Genomic DNA, 20,862 nt, shown 5'->3' with positions numbered 1-20,862 from the left:
TTTAAAACGACCTCATTTTGTAGTAATAATCTCTGTGAGATAGGTTGCACTTTCACCAATTTTCAGATGTAGCTAAGACACCGATCAACTAACAACCCAAGATCATAAAGCTAGTCAGTGGCATAGAGAGAAGTAAAACTATGTCTGTATGGCTTAAAAACCTATACCTGGACTCTTCAGAGTATACCTTTCTACCATACGTTCTGTAGATTACATTTGCATCTGCGTCCAGGGTTTAACATCCCTGGCTTTCGAGAACAAATATAAATTTAAATGCCTAGGTTCTTCTGCAAAACAAATATAACAGTACAATTGGTTCCCAGATTCCTGTTAGCCCAAAGGAGGAATCAATATAAAATGTAAAGTTGATTACATTTTGCTGTATTTCAGTTCATTTATCATTGTATACTCTAACTTTAGCTGAACTGTCTGCATAGAGTAAATGTTTTTCAACCTTGCCTACAGTTCCCCTAACAAGAATATTAAATTTTTAATCCAATTTATCAAATTCTCTTTACCAACTTTTAGCTATGTGACCTTCTAAAAGTCAATTTTGTAAGATCTTCCCACTCTAAAACTTTGCTTCTTTTTATATTAAAATCCTCTTTGAACAATTCATATTTAAGAAATTGTTTTCTTTCCTTGTTTTTTAATAAAGATTTTTTTTTCATGGGTTCATAAGAGTTTAGAGAAAATGAAAATAATTTAGTGGTTAAGAGCTCTGATTCTGCAGTCAGAGTTGTAACACTTAATATCTGGTATCTAGCACTCATATTTGATACGACATTAAAGCCCAGAGGACAGAAAAAAGCTAGTTTGGTGGTGAGTTGATGGCAGACCTGTAACTAAATTAAACTCAGTATCTTTCAGGGTGGATAGGTTGTGTTGATGTTATTGCATTGTTTTGTTTTGTTCTTTTCACTTCTACCCAATGATTTTTTTTCTTTAATCCCATTGAAACTATTGAGTTGTTTCCATTCTATCTATGCAGATGTTTTAGTGTCATAGTAGTTTGGCAGGAATACTTTTTTCTTCTTTGCTTGCTAGCTAGCTTTTTTTATACCCAGAATGGATCAATCCACAATATTAGAGATGAAGCTTTAATGTTCAGCAATGTAAGACAAAAAAAAAAACCTGTGGTCATTTATGGTTTTCATACTGTCTTCCTTATCTTCTGCTAATGTTCTGTGACATGAGACATTGCTTCCCACAGTAGTGGAGCATGCCTTGTGTTTTGAGTGCTGATTAAGTGAAGGCCCTCTGATCCACCTACATAATGGTAGTGATTTCAGTAAGGATAACAGTACTTTTCTCTTTGTTCTCTCTTGTGTTGTAGAGTCGACAATTAGAATCAGAAACTGGGACCACAGAGGAGCACAGTCTAAACAAGGAGGCTCGGAAATGGGCCACCCGTGTGGCAAGGGAGCACAAAAACATTGTTCACCAGCAACGGGTAAGTGTCACAGAGAGTCTTAGGCTGTGTCTAGCTGTAGCCACATGTCAACCCAATTTTAGGATTTGACTTTTTTATTGATGTGAGAAATATTCTGTATGTGTTTTTCTGTAATTTCTCAGCACTCAGCAGTATGTTCTCAGCTGTCTACCAAACTTGGAAATTCCTTAAGCCCTCTAGCAGCAACACAGTAATTTATCTGTTTGCCGTAGAATTGCATAAGGAAGACTAGTGATAGAGAATTATAGTCTTTTTAGGCAGTGCGAGAGACAGGCATGTGTTGAATTAGGCTTTTCACCTCCAAGACAAACTTTTGAAGACACAGTTGATTCCATGAAAATGTGCCTCCAAGACTAAACTTTAAGTGGAAAGAAATCATTTTAGATACAGTAAGTTTTTTGTGATTTCAATTTATTTATAACTTTATTCTTTTTCTTTACTTTCACATCCAACTTCTTAAAAAAATTGTCCATATTTAATATCAATATTTCCTAACCTCTTGCTTATTTCTTAACCCTTTGTATTTGGACTTTCCCTTCTTTCCCTTCCGTTGCACCAGTTCATAGGGACTGCACATGCCAAAATCACCAGTGATGTCTCTGTTAACAAATCCAAAATGGACGCTTGATTTCGCATCATGCTTAACCTTTTGGCAGTTGCATCACAATTAACAATTCCCTTTGTCTTGAAATAGTCCCCTCTAGTCATCCATGACTTAAACATTGCCATGGTTTTCCTTCTTCCTCTCTAACATTCCTGGATTCTTTTATACATTCTTCTTTCTTCATCTTACATTTAAATATTTAAATTTTTTAGATTTCTATACTTGGCTGTCTTCTTTTCTTATTCTTTATTCTCATTATTGGAGTCTCTACTACTATTACCTTGGTTTCACTTACAAAAAAATCCTAAATTAATATCTCCAACATTGGGCTTTTCTTCTGTGTATACATATATCCTTGTGCCTATTTTAGTATCATCTTTTCATGTTTCACATCATGTAAAATTCAATGTTCCACTTATCTAATGCTGCATAACAAACCACCTCAAACTTAATGCCACAAAAAAGAACATCTTTTTAATTGTCTCTTACTACTCTGGGGATTGGATAGACTCAGCTTGGCAGTTCCGACTTGGGGTGGGTGTGGGGCAGGAGTCTTTCATGTGATTGCAGTCAGATAGTGGCTGGTGCTAGAGTTATCTCATAGACTACCGTACTGAAATATCTGGTGTTTGGACCAAGAAGACTTAAACAGCTGGGCATTAGAACGGCTAGAGCTCCTCATGCATCTCTGTCTCTCTGTGGTCTCTCCATGTGGTCTCTCCAACATAATGGCTTCATGTTAGCTCTAGGTCTTACACAGTAGTTGGTAGTATAGGGGCTCAAAGGTGTGAGTCCCAAAAGTGAGCCAAGAAGGAGCTATATCATCTTTTCTGAACTAGTCTCAGAAGTAACATGATATTGTGTCATATTTTTATTAATTGAGGTGGTCACAAAGTCCTGTCCAGGTTCAAGGAAAGAGGACATGAACTCTACTTCTTGGTGAGGAAATAGCAAGGTTCTAGAAGAACATGTGGAATGGGAAATATTATAGTTGCTGTTTTTATAAAAACACATTCTGCCATAGTCTACCTTCTGGCCACAGTAGTTCACATGCCTCTTGCATTGCAGTACAACTCTCTTAACCCCAAATCCCCCAAGCTCCTCGTCAGACTTCAGCTTGAAATCCAGAATTTCATCATCTAAATGAGATTTAAGCACAGATAAGGCTTCTTGGGTATAGTTCCTCTAATACAGTTTATCCCAATCAAAGAATTTGTGAACTATAAGTTACCAGTTTACCACACAGCCAATCAATAGTGATGAATAATTGCTGCAGCTTTATACTTCAAAATATAAAACATATAAAGAGATTTTTTCCACTAGAATGCTTGACTATATTTGATAGTAAATGTTCAGATATTAAAAATAAATTTGCTTCCTTTCTTGTTGTCAAGGCATGTCGTATATTTCTCTTAGGAAGTAGAGACAGATTTCAGCAACTTACCCAGTTTTTTACAGTCTGGCCTGTGATAGGCTTTAATCTAGTAAAGTATGGTTTAAGCAATAAATTGGTAGAGAAAAATATTTGAAAAAAATTGTAGCTGAAAACTGTCCAAATATAATAAAAACTGTAAACCCACAAATCCAAGAAGCTCAACAAACCCCAGGCGGGTAAAATACAAAGAAGATCACACCAAGGCATATTATATTCAGTTTGTTAACGAGTAGTGATACTTAGTGGTGAAAGACTGAAAGCATTTCCTCTAAGATCAGGAACAAGACAAGGATGCCCCTTTCTGCCACTTCTACTCTACTTAGCACTAGAAGTCCTAGCCACAACAGTTAGGCAAGGAAAAGAAATAAAAGGCATTCAAATTGGAAAAAAAGAAGTAAGATTATCTCTGTTTGCCAATGATATAGTCTTATATGTAGAAAGTCCTAAAGATTTCACACACACACACACACACACACCTGTTAAAGCTAATAAATTCAGTAAAGTTGCAGGAAACAAAATTAACACACAAAAGTAAGTTGCATGTCTATATAATACAGTATACATTATACAGTGAACAATCAGAAAAGGAAATTAAGAAAACAATTCCATTTACACTGCCATCAAAAAGAATAAAATACTTAGGAATAAACTTAACCAAGGAGGCAAAAGACTTACACAGTAAAAACTATAAAACATTGATGAAATGAATTAGGCATAAATAAATAGAAAGACATCCTGTGTTCATAGAATGCAAGATAGTATTAAGATGACAGTACCACCCAAAATGATCTACAGATTTAATGCAATCCCTATCAAAATCCCAAAAGTGTTCATTGCAGAAATAGAAAAACCTACCCTAAAATTCATATGGAATCTGAAGGGACTCCAAATAACCAAAACAGTCTAGAAAAATAAGAAAATTGGAGGACTCATACTTTCAAACTTCAAAACTTATAGTACTGACATTGTAGTACTGGCATAAGAACAGACATATAGGTCAGTGGAATCAAAGTATCAATATTTTAAAAATACCAGTTACATCCAAATTAATCCATATATTCGGTGAAATCCAAGTCAAATACTCAGCAAGGTTTTTTTGTAGAAATTGACAAAATGCTTTGAAAATATATATGGAAATGCAAATGATCTGAAATAGCCACAGCTATTGCTCTACTTGGTTGCAAGACATAAAGCTACAGTAATTGAGATTGGTACAAGAATAGACTAATAGATAAATGGAACCAAGCGAAGCGTCTAGAAATAGGCACACACATAATGGTCAATTGACTTTTAACAAAGATGGAACAAACTTGTAAAAATGCTAGATAAATTTTAATAAAAATGAATCCAGCTGTGTTTTAAGCACGTGACTAATGAGGGTGCAAGGATAATTTGACATTAGAAGATGTATCAATATAGTAAACTTCATTTACAGAATAAAAATGAAAAATTATGTGATTATTGTCATAGTTCTCTAATAAAGTACATGATAAAATTCAGTATACCTTAGAGATTAAAAAGTAGAACAAAATTCCTGGCCAGCTGGATAAACAGTTTTTCACTCTGATAAGGATATCTTTCTGAAATTTATAGCGAACATTACACTTCGTATTTCTATTAGTTTTCTATAGCTGCGGTAACAAATTACCACAAACTTAGTGGCTTAAAACAGTACAGATTTATTGTCTCACAGTTCTGTATGTTGTCTGGTTGGGCTTGGCTGGTTTTTCTGCTCCAGCTCTAACAAAGCCAAAATCAAGGTGTCTACTAGGCTGGCCTTTGAGGGAAAATCCACTTCCAAGCTCATTCAAGTTATCAGAATCTAGTTCCTTTTAACTGTATGACAGATACTTAAACTGTATCAGCTGGGGCTACCCTTATCTCCTAGATGCCTCTCCCTCTGGTCCTTGCATATAGACTCCTACATCTCAGAGCCAGCAGCGGTGCGTTGCATCCTTCTCTTGCTTAGAATCTCACTGACTTAACCTTTCTCATCTCACTCCAGCCAGAGAAAGTTCTCTGCTTATAAGAGATCATGTGATTAGATTGGAGTCACTCAGATAATCCAGGATAATCTGTGTTAAGGTCCATAACTCTAATATATCAGCAAATTATGTCTTATGTATATGCAATTCAAGGGATTAGGTAATGTGGACATCTTTGGAGGCCATTCTGCCTTCTACAATGATAAAATAAAAAAACAGCATCCATCATCACCACTTTCTCAAGGCTTTTAATGGAAGAAAAGGTTTTTAAATATTTGGAAGAGCTACGTCAGTCATTATTTATAGATGATGTGATTGTGTACCCCTAAAAATATAAGAGACCCAACTGTCAAACTAAGTAATAAGATTTCAGTTAGTTTTCCTATTAACTAGAAATAATAAATTATGAAATACAGTTGGAAAAAATTATGCACCCCAGCAATAAAATACTGATATAACAATGAGTAAGATGTCATGACCTTTAAGAAGAAAGACTTTTTTTTTTAACCAAAGAATGTAAAAAAAAAATGACAAAAGTAATTGGAGAGGTGCAAAATTTGTGGATTTAAACAATTTTTAAAAAATTTTTTTTACTGAGGTGTAGTTGATTTACATTATGTAAGTTTCAGGTGTACAACATAGTGATTCACACTTTTTAAATGTTATACTCCATTTATAGGTATTATAAAACATTGGCTATATTCTCTATGCTGTACAATATGTCCTTGTGGCTCATTTATTTTTTTACATAGTTGTTTGTACCTCTTAATTCTCTACCCCTATCTTGTCCCTCTCCTCTGTCCTCTCCCCACTGGTAACTACTCGTTTTTTCATTATATTCAGTAGTTTGTTTTATTTTTTAGATCTCACATATAAGTGATAACATACAGTATTTGTCTTTCCCTGACTTTTTTAAAATGTGGATTTTTATTAAATTTGTTGGTAATTTCAATGCAATCCCAATGAAACTTAAAAGATATTTTTAAAGGAACTTAGCATTTGGTTCTAAAATATATCTGGATTTTTTTAAATGTACAAGAATAGCCAAGAACAACAATAATAAGCCATATGTGCCTTAGAATGTACTGAAACATACAATAATGGCTATAGTAGTTAAAACTGTAGTATCATATAAGAGTTAACAAATATTTCAAAGAAAATGATCTATGCGTGTATGGACTTCTAGATACTGATTCATAAAAAGTCATTTTGGGGCAAACAGGAAATTTTAATGAAGAATCTCATGTTAAGGCTACCAAGGAATTATTGTTAGGTCTGATAATGGTATTATGGTTGGGTTTTTTTGTTTTTGGCGTTGTTTTAGTTTATTAGAGACTTTTATTAAAACATGTAGGAATGAAATGATGTGATATCTGAAATTTGCTTTGACAACGGAAAAAAGAATAAGGCAAATGTAGACGAGTTTTAATAATAACTCTTGAATCTTGGTGATCTATATATGAGAGTTCATCATACTAGTCTCTTTGAGTATATTTGAATTTTTTCATAATAAAAAGCATGTTAATGGCATTTCAAATCTTTGGGGGAAGAATTTATTCAGTAAATGTCATTAGAACAATTTATTGTGTATTTGGAAAAAAATATAAAGTCAGATTTCTCCCTTCCACCATATACAAGATAGATTTCAAAAGAATTAAAGAGCTAAATGCTAGATACAAGATTATTAAAAACTGAAAAAATATAGTATATTTTTGGTGTATTACCAATGGCTTATTAAGCAAGACAAAACCCAGGAACCATAAGGAAAAGATTGATAGATGTGACCACATAAAAACTAAAAATTTCTGTAAAAAAAAGAACTTTTAAAAAGTTAAAAGAAAAGGAATAGAATGGAAGGAAATATTTATAACATAAGTAACAGAAAAAGGGCCAATATCTAGAAGGAAATAATATTTAAATAGTAACAAAAAAACCCAAAAAATTTGAAAAAAATGGATAGAGGATATGAACTGCCCATTTATGAAAGTAGAAATACAGATGACCAGCAACATGTGAAATGATGCTCTTTCTGTTACAGAGAAATGAAAATTGAAACAATAAGATAATCTTTATAAAATATCAAAGATTGACCATATCTAGTGCTGGAGAAATATAGAAAAACATGCTCTTATACACTATTGTAGAAGAGTAGATACAACCTTTTGGGGGCAATTTGGCAATGTTTATTAAAATGTACAGTTTCCACTTCTATGTTTTTATCTTATTCCCAAATGTGTTCAAAGAGTCATTGACTAGATTGTTTGTACAGTACTGTTAATAATACCAAGAAATTCAGAAAGTCAAATAGCAATAGAGTAAGAGTAAATAAAGTATGGTACAGTTGTACTGTTGAATCTATGGATTAATTAGAGAATGAAGTCATTCTGTATACACACATAAGTTTCTTAGACACAATGAAGGATGATAGCTGTCATTTCATTATTTTTTAAACAAAACTGTGCAAATACGTAGGACATACATAAGAAATGGTTTGGTAAAGTACAAATAAGTTGATGGGACAGTGATTATCTAGAGGTGGGGGGCACATGGTGGGGTGTGCAGATACAATAGACTTTTTGCCATTTTTTATTAGTTATTTTTTAAACAATGCTTTATATTCATGTAATTTTTAAAAATTAAAGCTATATATATAAAAACATGTAATCGACATTAAGTTTATAGATAGGGCAAATGTCATTTTCCTGGGTTTTATATTATGCTATAGTTATATAAGTTACCTTTGGAGGAAGCTGGGTGAAGAGACTCCCTGTACTACTTTTGCAATTTATTATTAAAACTGTAATTATTTCAGTTTTTTCTTTAATTATCAAGTAAATAAATAAAAAATTAAAAGTTAAAAATGGAGTCATGGTCATTTGTCACTAAAGTCTTTTAAATTATCTAAATACTATAATCACTTAAGAAAAAAAGAGAAAAATAAAAAATAGTCATCATTTTCCTATTTTCTTTAATAGGTTCTAGATGATCTGGAATGTCATGGAGTTGCAGTATCAGAACAAAGCCGAACAGAGTTGGAACAGAAAATAGATGAAGCTAGAGAAAATATTCGTAAAGCAGAGGTGAGGAGGCAGCTAACTGTGGCATTTTTGCCCCACTCCAACAGCATCACAGCCATGACTGTGTACCTTTACAATTCAGTTTCTACACACTGATTAATTTGAAAATGATTCAGCATCTTAGTCTGTGTCCAGAGTATTATTTTTGAGTGCCTGCTTTATGGTAGTACACATGACAAAAAGATACTGAACCCACTTTGAAGCGTTTACAATCATGAAACATTAAATAACAAAAGAATTAAGTCACAATGCAAAGGCTAATTTTAAAAGTTTTTACAAGGTACATAATAAGTCAAATTAATGGTATAGAAATTAAGATACATAAATTCAGAGCCTAGAAGAATCTCACCCATATAGAAGGTTCACTGGATCCAGGGGCAAAAGCGGATTTTTTTAAATTTTATTTTTTATTGAAATGTAGTTGATTTACAATGTTAATTTCAGGTGTACAGCAAAGCAATTCAGTTATACATATACATACATATATATTTATTCTTTTCATATTCTTTTCCATTATATGTTATTATAGGAAATTGAATATAGTTCCCTGTGCTACACAGTAGGTCCTTGTTGTTTATTTATTTTATATATAGTAATCTTTTAATCCCAGACTCCTAATTTATCCCTCCCCCTACCCTTTCCGCTTTGGTAACCATAGTTTGTTTTTTATGTCTGTGAGTCTGGTTTTGGATTGGAAATAGAATTTGTATCATTTTTTTAGATTTCACATATAAGTGATATCGTATGATATTTATCTTTCTCAGTCTGACTTACTTCACTTAATATGGTAATCTCTAGGTCCATCCATGTTGCTACAAATGTCATTATTTCATTCATTTTTATGGCTGAGTAATATTCCATTGTGTATATATACCACATCATTTTTATCCATTCATCTGTCAGTGGACATTTAGGTTGCTTCCATGTCTTGGCTATTGTTAATAGTGCTGCTGTGAACACTGGGGTGCATGTGTCTTTTCGAATTATAGTTTTCTCCAGATGCATGCCCTGGAGTGAGATTGCTGGATCATATGGTTAAGTCTATTTTTAGTTTCTTAAGGAACCTCCATACTGTCCTCCATAGTGGTTGCACCAATTTACATTCCCACCAACAGTGCAGGAGGGTTCCTTTTTTTTCTCCACAGCCTCTCCAGCATTTATTATTTGAAGACTTTTTAACAATGGCCATTCTGACTGGTGTGAGGTGATACCTCATTGTAGTTTTGATTTGCAATTCTCTAATAATTAGTGATATTGAGCATCTTTTCATGTGCCTGTTGGCCATCTATATGTCTTTAAAGAAATGTCTGTTTAGGTCTTTTGCCTACTTTTTGATTGTGTTTGTGTTTTTTTTTTTTTTTTTTTTATTAAGCTGTATGAGCCGTTTGTGTGTTTTGGAAATTAGTTCCTTATCGGTCATGTCATTTGCAAATATTTTCTCCCACTCTGTAGGTTGTATTTTTGTTTTGTTTATGGTTTCCTTTGCTGTACAAAAGCTTTTAAGTTTAATTAGGTCCCATTTGTTTATTTTTGCTTTTATTTCCATTAGTCTAGGAGCTAATTTGAAAAAAATATTGCTACAATTTATGTCAAAGAGTGTTCTGCCTGTTTTCCTTGAAGAGTTTTATAGTATCCAGTCTTATATTTAGGTCTTTAATCCATTTGAGTTTATTTTTGTATATAGTGTTAGAGAATGCTCTAATTGCATTCCAAAAGCTGATCTTTTAAGAATAGAGAAGAATTGGTTAAGCAGACAAGGCAAAAAAATTTTACAACAGTAGGTTTTACTTTTTTGGAGGGTCATGGGACCCTTTGAGGATTGTATGAAAGTATGAAATTCTCTCTCCCACAAAAAAAAATGTACATTTTATACAATGTCCAGAAGTTCATGTACCTTGAGCTAATACTCCCTTTTCCTAGAGGGGAAGAGGTTGAGATAGAAAAGAAAGTTATTTGCAAAGGAGGAAGACATAGCGTATAGTTTGGCAGTTGGATTTGATTATAGTGGAGGATTTTTGTAAGGAAATATGGTAGAAAGTAAGTAAAGTCACTGTGGTTAGGACCAGTTCATGGAGGACCTGTGCACACTTGTGTATAGTTATCTACCCAGTGTGATATAGTGAAGGGATGTGAAAGCGGACGGTTAGAAAAGACTGAGAATGTTCAGCCTTCAAGAAAAATATGTTCATGTTGGGAAAGCTTAAAGAATGCCAAAGATAAAGACTGCAAAGCCTAAGTACTGAGGAGTGGTTCACATGAGTATAACTGAATACTTAAGGAGCCTAGTGGACACAGAGATCACTGTGAGAAGAGTTGTTAGGGCCGGTCACACAAAAGAGGTAGGATTTAAGAGGGGTGCTGTCAGATGAGAAAGGGATAGCACAGATTTATGCCATGCAACCTCAAGAGGCAGAACTTGAACCAAAAGAAGAAGGTGGGAAGGAGGCAGATTTGAGCTTGCTTTTATTGTCTTTCTTTTTTTTAGTTTTATTTGGCAGAGGGAGGTAACTAGGTTTCTTTATTTATTTTTAGAGGAGGTACTGGGGAATGAACCTATGACCTCATGCACGCTAAGCTTGCGCTCTACCATTTGAGCTATACCCTCCCCCTGAGCTTGCTATTGGGAAATACTTTCTAATAATTAGATCTGTCCAACAACAGAATAAGCTGCCCTGAGATGTGATGTAGCACTTTAAGTGTACAAAAGAGTCTATACAAGGAATTTTTGCATTGGGTTGAATGTTAATATAAACTAATGATTTTCAGATACCCCTTCAGATCTCTAGAGGTTATTTGTTTTTGTTTGGGGGGGGTTGTTTGTTTTTGAAAAGGTTTATTATGCACAGGGGAGGGGCTCAATCCTTCTTGGCTGTCACTTTCCTCTTGGTGGCCAGGATGTTGCTCAGCTCCTTTCTCTTCCTCTTGGTGCAGATGTGTGTCCTCACACGTTTCTTGATGAACTTGAGGGCCCACTTGTCCTAGGAGATCTTGAGTAGCTCCATGGCCCACTGCTCATAACGTGCGAAGCCACACACCTGGATAATGTCCCACATGAACTTGGTGTGCTTGCAAGGTGCCCGTGGTGGCATGCCTCTCATGCTCATGTTCTTGGTCACCTCGTGGGCTTTGTTTGAAGCCCAGGGTATGGGGTAGCTCAGAGCCATGGCTGCTTCTCTCCAATGGCTGCCGCAATGAAAGACTCCAGAGGCTTTGAGGAAGTATTTCAGTGGTTGGGGCAGGGTTAGGAGGTGGGTGGTGATGCGAGGAGAAGCAGCATAGGCAAACACAGGGACCATGAGCATGCATTTGGCACAATCCCATGGAAGTGATCTGAACCAGAAAGGTTTGCTATCTGCCTGCTGTAGAGAAGTCCCAGTAACCCTAGCTCTCCTTCATTCCTGACAAATGATCCACAGCCTCCATAGTCAAGAGACTAGGGTGAACAATAAATAGCCATTTTCCTCACTGAATTCAGGATCATGGCTAAACCACTACCCTAGGGTGCTGGCCAAGTACTGTTGGCAAGCCCTTGCCTAGTTTGAGAAATGTTGGCTTGTATAGAAGAGCTATTCCTGTTTGCTTCTCCAAACTTTGGGTGAACCCAGTTTCAGAGCCTTGATGGAACAGGACGAATCTCAGAAGTTTTCCTAAGGGTGTGTTCTCTCCTGTATTTTCCATTTCCAGGCTCCATCTATGGTGACGCCATCTGTTACCCTACCTCCACCAAATCCTCCAGTAGTAGCAGGAGTAGGTTAATCAGTCACACAGAGTCTGTGTTTAGACTGAATGACCTGTTATTTCCATGAATGTGCTAAACTGCCCTGTGTTTGTTAGCTTAAAGCTAAAAATACAAAGTGAGATTCCCACAACAGAATGTCTCATCTCTCTTGATATTGGTATTTAAATCTGCATTCTCAAAGATAATTTTCTTACCAAAAATATGGAATATGCTAAAAATCACAATGCGAGATCCATTATTTCAGTTTTGAGTATCTGTGAAATGTAGTTAACCCCACTGCTATCTTAAGGTGATCTCTCATATGATTTCCGCTCAGATACAGAAAATAACCCAGCTAAAATTAGATGGCAAATATGAGGGTAGTATGGGGCAATATAGGATTGTCATAATGAAATTTTTGGATAGACTAGACCACAAGAGCCTTCAGAAGAATTGACTGATGGTTTCAATAGATTCCTTTTTTCTTTATTTTGCCTGTTTATCATTTGCATTGGATTTTCTCTTCCCATTCAATAGTTATTTACTTTATTATAAACACTTACGTAAAAAGGAGAAAGCTAGTTAAAATTCCATTATATTCTTCATGTTTGGTTTTTAACTCCTACTAAAATGAATGTTACCCTCTCTTGTTGATTAATCTGCTTTATCTAGTCTTTTCTATATTGTGTTTCCATTCAGTGTTGCTAATCAGAATAGAAACCTTCATCGTACTCAGTAATAGATTAAAAAATTATTCTAATCATAAGAAATTGAAAATATAAATAGGTTGTGCTTTTCCAAAGAATAATGTAATAGGAGTTATATAGTGCTTAGTTAATTATTGACTGGTTAGTTTGGAGACAGATTCACTAATTGATTTGTTTAAGAAACACTTAATGAATGCCTGCTGTGTACCAGATATGAATGAATATAGCAGACATACAGTGATGAACAAATGTTGCTATGATCTCTATGATTGTTTGTACTTGTGCTACTGTTTGCAGCCCCTGACTTATTTAAGAATTGAAATGAAGCAATATCTGCTTATATTAAACTTTAGTAGCAATTTTCATTTCCTGATATTTAAGTATTTGAATTTTCTGAAATGCCTTTTGTCACACAGACGAGCATACATTCTTGGTCTGGCATATCATACCTATTTTTAAAGCAGCTTGCCAGGAAATCAAGAGTTTTAAATGCCGTTTTTGGGAAGCTGTACATGACTTACGTTGTTTCAGGGCACAATAATTTTTTATGTTTAAATTGTACCTTTACTTGGGTTGAGGACAGTTTTCTCTTTAACAGTGAAATGTTAAACATGAAGAGGAGGAAGTTAATGTAAGAAGTCAAAGATATCCAGAAATTTTTAATAACTCATATTTGGTGTAAAGTCTGCAGGAGGAACTGTCAACTATACGATTCTTTCTGCAAGATATTAAGTATATTCTGTGATCTGAATTGAATGTTCAGTTGAAAGCCAGAGTACATGATATCACATGAATTAACAAAACCAAAAATAAAATCAGTTATTGTCTATGTATATGCATTTTCATAGGTACAGTTTTTAAAATTATCATCTTACAAGGTTTTGTTGTATATCAGGAATTCAAAATTACAATGTCACCTGTGTATTCAATGATTCAAAAATGGTAAGACCCTTGCCATATTGCTATAAGAGAAGTCTAAAAATTTCAGTTGCATAAAATATGAGTCCTTATTACTGCACAGTTAATGAAACGCTAAGGGTAAACCAGCTATAAAAACAAAATTTCCAATGTTATATCCAAATTTACATTACCTCCAGACCTATTATTGTGGGGTTTCACTATACTCTTATAATATAGTATGTTAGCAGACCTCTTGACTAATCACTTTCTTCCAGTTTTACTGTGAAAATTTTCAAGCATACAAAAGAAAGAATAAATATGTGTTTTCCAGCATGCTAATTTCAGCTATTAATATTTTGCAATATTGGCTTTATGTGTTTGTATTTATTCTATAAAATGAAAGTTAAATTAAAGACCTGATGATAGTCTGTATTTTCGACAAGAATACTTTATAGATGATGCGATGTTTTTCATCACATTATGTTTTTATCACATTGTCTTCTTATTGATGCTAAGAATAGTCACTTTTTTGGGTGGAAGACTTGAATACATAATTTTTTTGGTCCAAGACTAATCAAGAGTACACACATAAAAATAAGCCTAATAAATGAAGTATTTCCTATGAATATATACTGAGCCTACATCCCAGTGATGAAGAATATTCATTCTTCTCAAGTGCATATAAAACATTAACAAAATATATTCTTGTAAAGGAGATTACACAATATCATCAACAAGCCCTATGAAAAGAAATAATACAAGCAACTCTCATCACAATGCAAGAATGGTCACTTTTTTTTAACATTTTTTATTGATTTATAATCATTTTACAATGTTGTGTCAAATTCCAGAGTTCAGCACAATTTTTCAGTTATACATGAACATATATATATTCATTGTCACATTTTTTTCTCTGTGAGCTACCATAAGATTTTGTGTATATTTCCCTGTGCTATACAGTGTAATCTTGTTTATCTATTCAACAATTTTGAAATCCTGTCTATCCCTTCCCACCCTCCACCCCCTTGGCAACCACAAGTTTGTATTCTATGTCTGAGTCTGTTTCTGTTTTGTATTTATGCTTTGTTTGTTTGATTCTATGTTTGTTTGTTTTAGATTCCACATATGAGCGATCTCATATGGTATTTTTCTTTCTCTTTCTGGCTTACTTCACTTAGAATGACATTCTCCAGGAGCATCCATATTGCTGCAAATAGCGTTATGTTGTCGGTTTTTATGGCTGAGTAGTATTCCATTGTATAAATATACCACATCTTCTTTATCCAGTCACCTATTGATGGACATTTAGGCTGTTTCCATGTCTTGGCTATTGTAAATAATGCTTCTATGAACATTGGGGTGCAGGTGTCATCCTGAAGTAGGGTTCCTTCTGGATGTAAGCCCAGGAGTGGGATTCCTGGGTCATATGGTAAGTCTATTCCTAGTCTTTTGAGGAATCTCCACACTGTTTTCCAGAATCGTCACTTTTAATTAAGGTGACACTACCATATCTTTCCACCATTAAGATTCTTTTTTTTTTCCATTGTAATAAGCAAGTACTAGTCACCTCCAGTGGCAGCAAAAGAATATTTTCCTTTCTTAAGTATCATTATTGACATCATAGAATTTTAAAAATCAACTCTATCAAGGTATAATATATGTACCATGAAATGTAACCATTTCAAGTAAGCAATTTGATATGCCTTGACAAATGCATACCTCTAAATATCTACCACCACAGTCAAGATATGAAATATTTCTATCACCCCAAAAGTTCTTTAGTGACCAGGCAACAACTGATCTGCTTTCTGTCACTTAGGTTAGTTTAACTTCAACAACCTGAATGTTCGATCACTTGATATTGTCCTACGTATTACATACAAAGATCACTCCACACACTTTTATCCAACCTTATTTTTTACCTTAATCTCAGTTTGATGAGTTACTATGTATTCAAGTTCATTGATCTTTTTTTCTGTAGTGTTTAACCTACTACTAAAACTATCTTGTGAATTTTGATTTCATATACTACATTTTCAGCTCTGTAAGTTCTATTTTGGTCTTTGTTTTTAAACAACTTTGTTGTGGTATAATTTCTGTACAATAAACTACACATATTTCAGATGTACAATTTGATGAATTTTGATAGATCTATACACCTATGAAACTACCACCACAGTCAAGGTTATTTGGATCTTTATATCTTCCAATTCACTCCTATTTATCTTCATGTTGTTCTTTAAATCCTTAAGTATATTTATGATAGTGACTTTAAAGTCCTTGTCTACTCAGTCCATCATATCTAGCTCTCTTTCTATTGACTAACTTTTCCTTTTGTCATGGCTTATATTTTTCTGCTATTTAAATACTTAGTACTTCTTTTTTTTTTTTTTATTTTAATGAATGCTAGAAATTGTGACTGGCTATTGAGTATCTGGATTCTCCTTTCTTCTTTTAAATACTATTGACTTGTGTTTCGGCAGCTGGGTCAGTTTGATCTGCAGATCAGTTCAAGGCTTGTTTTTAAGCTTTGTGTTGGTTTAGAGTAGCCTTTCCAGAAGGGCTAATTTTGCCCTATTCTTGATACGTTTCCTTTCTACAGTTTCTTTTTATGCCATGGGTACCAGATAAGATCTCTGGCCTCTCAACTCTGACTGGATACAACTGAAGCATTTTTCAGCCCTGTACAAGCTCTGGAAACTTCTCAGTTCACAGCTCCATGATAGATGTTCTTTCCCCAATACTTACTCTTTGCTTCTCCTCATGGAGTCCCACTTGTATGTATTCTCAATTTATTATGGATTTTTATTCATTTAATATATTTTGAGTATTATAACTGTCCTTTTTTAAGCCCTATATTGTCTAAATTTGGCCCATGAGAGTCCATTTAAGCTGACTTCCGTGTTCTTTTGACATTACCCCCGTTAATCTTTGAACATTTTTTTGATTTCTAGCACAGCAAGCTATCTTAGCCTCACCTTGTATTTTCCCTGCTCAGACTTAGAATTAGCCATTTCTCCAAGGAACTCTTTTAATAGAGAATAGTTTTTAGATACTAAAGTCTAGGCTGTGAAGATGCTTGTTGTTATGAGTGTCATTTATTACTTGGCCCTTTCTTTGCTTAGAGCTAGGAATTTTTTTAATTGTAAGTTCATATTGATATTTTCATTGAAAATTTAAAATTAGAAAGATGTAATTAAACTTCTTTGATTTTATATTTATATCTTTTCTCATGTTAAAAATTTTGCTTCCTAATATTATCCTAATATTTTATTGCTATCCTGCAGTATATATTAAACAGTTTCAAAAGTACAATACAAATATTCTTAAACTACTGAGTGCAATTTTTTTTTCTTTTTTTGATGCATTTTTTTTAAATTGAAGTATAGTCAGTTTACAATGTTGAGTCAAGTTTTGGTAGACGGCATAATGTTTCAGTCATACATACACATAGATAAATTCGTTTTCATATTCTTTTTCATTATAGGTTACTACAAGATACTGAATATAGTTCCCTGTGCTATACAGAAGAAATTTGTTGTTTATCTATCTTATGTATAGTAGTCAGTATCTGCAAATCTCGAACTCCCAATTTATCCCTACTCATCCCCCTTTTCCCCCTGGTAACCATAAATTTGTTTTTTATGTCTGTGAGTCAGTTTCTGTTTTGTAAATAAGTTCATTTGTATCTTTTTTTTTTTAAGATTCCACATATGAGTGATATCATATGGTGTTTTTCTCTTTCTTTCTGGCTTACTTCACTTAGAATGATGATCTTCAGGTCCATCCATGTTGCTGCAAATGGCATTATGTTGTTCTTTTTTATGGCTGAGTGATATTCCATTGTGAAAATAGTATCACAGCTTCTTTATCTATGGACATCTGTCGATGGACATTTATGTTGTTTCTGCGCCCTAGCTCTTGTAATTAGTGCTGCTATGGACATTGGGGTACATGTATCTTTTTAAATTAGAGTTCCCTCCAGATATATACCCAGGAGTGGGATTGCTGGATCATATGGTAACTCTGTCTTTAGTTTTTTGAGGAATCTCCATACTGTTTTCTATAATGGCTGCACCAAACTACGTTCCCACCAGCAGTGTAGGAGGGTTCCCTTTCCTCTACACCCTCTCCAGCATTTATCGTTTGTGGTCTTTTTAATGATGGCCATTCTGAATGACGTGAGGTGATACCTCATTGTAGTTTTGATGTACATTTCTCTGATAATTAGCGATATTGAGCATTTTTTCATGTGCCTACTGGCCATTTGTATGTCTTCATTGGAGAATTGCTTGTTTAAGTCTTCTGCCCATTTTTGGATTGGGTTGTTTATTTTTTTCTTGTTAAGCTGTATGAGCTGTTTATACATTCAGAAAATTAAGCCCTTGTACTGAGTGAAATTTAGAGTTTCTTTGAATTCTCTTTGAATGTAGAATATACCTCTACAAGAAAGGGTTTCTGCTTCTGGTAGTAAGGGACTAGTTTATAACCTTTATTAGATAACAATTATTAACCTGGGGTAAAAAATATTTAAAATGCCTATTTGATAGATGGGGAAATTACCTAAGGCATAGAATAATTAGAGAGGAATTAGACTGTTCAAAGCATGGGACTATACTTGTTGATATTTACATTATGCATCTCTTTATGAAGGGCTGTACAACTAAAATTCAAGCAGAGAGCCTGAGTCTTACTGGCTTGAGCTTGGGTGTCAGGAAGTTCTCATATTTCCATGTAGATAACCATCCAAATCCTTGGCCAAACCTAAATACACATATGGAGCAGAAACTCTTAAGAACAGCAACAACTGGAAGGCAAAAAACTGAGCAGAAATTTCAGCTGTTGCTCATCACAGGGAAGCAATACTAAGTATTGGAAAACTGGAATCATTATGTTAATTTCAGACAGGATGAGCAATATTAAGAATGATTCCTAACGATTAAAAATAAGGTCAGTTCATGGAAAACAGTATGGAGGTTTCTCAAAAAATCAGCAACCACTCCTGGGTATATATCCAAAAAAACTGAAAACACTAATTTAAAATCATGTATGCATCCCAGTGTTCATAGCAGCATTATTTACAATTGCCAAGATATGGAAGCAGCTTAAGTGTCCATCAATAGATGAATGGATAAAGAAGATATGGGGTGTGTGTGTGTGTGTGTATGATGGAATACTAATACATAAAACATGAAATTTTGTCATTTACAGCAACGTGGATGGACTTGAAGGGCATTACGCTGAGTGAAATAAGTCTGACAGAGAAAGACAAATACTGTATGATATCACTTATATGTAAAATCTAAAAAGAACCCAACAAATTAGTGAATATAACAAAAAAGAAGCAGATTCACAGATACAGAGAATAAACTAGTGGTTACCAGTGATGGAGGGGCAATATAGGGGTGGAGAAGTGGGAGATACAAATTATTGGGTGTAAGATAAGCTCAAAGATATATTGTACAATGTGGGGAATATAGCCAGTATTTTGTAATAACTGGAAATGGAAAGTAACCTTTAAAAATTGTATTAATTTTTTAAATTAAAATTAGAAAAGTAATAATTTTTTAAAATAATATCATTTCATCAGGAAGACATAACAATCCTAGATGTGTTTATAAATAATAATAGAGCTATAAAATACCTGAAGCAGAAACTGACAGAACTGAATGAAGAAATAAACACATCTATGATTGTGGTTGGAGATTTCAGTCCTCCTTTCAGCAACTGACAGAACAAGGAACTAGAAAATTAGTAAAGATATAGAATACTTGAATAACACTACCAGCCAACTTTACTTATTCACATTTATAGAATACTCCTCTCCACAAGAGTAGAATATATGTTCTTTTAAAGTAGGCATGGAATATTCACCAAGAGTATATACTGTACCATAAACCAGTTTCAGTAAATTCAAAAGAATAAATACTATGCAGATTATGTTCTCTGACCCTTCAGAGTTAAATTGGAAATCAATCAGAAAGAGACCTGGAAAATTCCCAGGTATTTGGAAATTAAATTACTTAAACAGAATAATCTGTTGTTCCCTTAAAAAAAAATACCTGGCCTTATGGCAAAAACAACAGTGATTTATTGTCTCTCATCATTCTAGGTGTTGAGTATGTAGTTCTTCTGCAGGTTTTGCCTGAGATTACTCAAGGAGCTCCATTCAGCCAGAGGGTCTGCTAGAGGGCTAGGCCTTTTTCCCATATAGTCCTTCATCCTTAAATAGGCTGAACTGGTAGAGGCACATTCCAAGAAATCAAGTCCTGGTAGCACTCTTATCAAACTTCTGCTTCCATCAAATTTCCATATGTTCCGTTGACCAAAGAAAATCATATGGACAAGGCTAGAATCAATGTGGGAAGGGGCTACATGGAGACTCCCGTGTTTCAGTGGGGATAACAGTTTACCACAATTGATATGACCTTAGTTAAATCACTTTTCTCATCTATGAAGTAGAGTTTATGATATTCATCCCCAGAATTGTTGTGTGGGATAAATGAAATAGTATAATCATATAGTACCTAGTACATATGATAAAAAATGGTTTGGGGTGTGTTTTTTTTTAAGATACCAAAGATAATTTAGAGTAGCAAGTATATTATCTACATTATTTATTTCCTACTATATGCAAAGCATTGACCTAAATAGTAGACACAGTCCTTATCTTTAGAGAAATGTCATTTTGAAGGTAAGTTAACTAAGTCCAAATGAGGTTTACAGACTTTATAACTGTCAAAAAGTTTCATAAATTCAGGTCTGGGTTGACGCTTTGATATGCTTATTTGTTCAACTTCATATTAAAATTGGTTAACTGACAATGTTAATACACCAAGTTTATGTATCCTAAAAGATCTGATTTTTCAAAACATCATTTTTAAAAGCTCTATCTCTTTACAAGTTAGAAAAATGATTTGGTCAAACAGTATCTGGAATGCCATCAAGTTACAGAGAGCTATGCTCTGCAGAATTTTAATCAA

General features: G+C 34.0%; 1 protein-coding gene and 1 pseudogene across 2 annotated transcripts in view; one reads left to right on the top strand and one right to left on the bottom strand.

Moving 5' to 3' along the window:
* The window catches only part of FCHSD2 (FCH and double SH3 domains 2), a 194,331-nt gene that overhangs the window by 142,678 nt on the left and 30,791 nt on the right, over positions 1–20,862 (top strand). For both annotated transcript variants that reach the window (XM_010989217.3, XM_064492675.1), the window contains 2 exons: positions 1,337–1,453; positions 8,453–8,557. In XM_010989217.3, the coding sequence (XP_010987519.1) occupies positions 1,337–1,453; positions 8,453–8,557 (222 nt within the window). The remainder of the gene's footprint in view (positions 1–1,336; positions 1,454–8,452; positions 8,558–20,862) is intronic.
* Positions 11,279–11,718, bottom strand: LOC116155390 (large ribosomal subunit protein eL36-like; annotated as a pseudogene).

The sequence above is a fragment of the Camelus dromedarius genome, chromosome 12 (genome assembly GCF_036321535.1).
Source record: "Camelus dromedarius isolate mCamDro1 chromosome 12, mCamDro1.pat, whole genome shotgun sequence".
NCBI lineage: Eukaryota > Metazoa > Chordata > Mammalia > Artiodactyla > Camelidae > Camelus > Camelus dromedarius.
The sequence above is the reverse complement of the archived record's forward strand: the minus strand, read 5'-3'. Positions and strand labels throughout refer to the sequence as shown.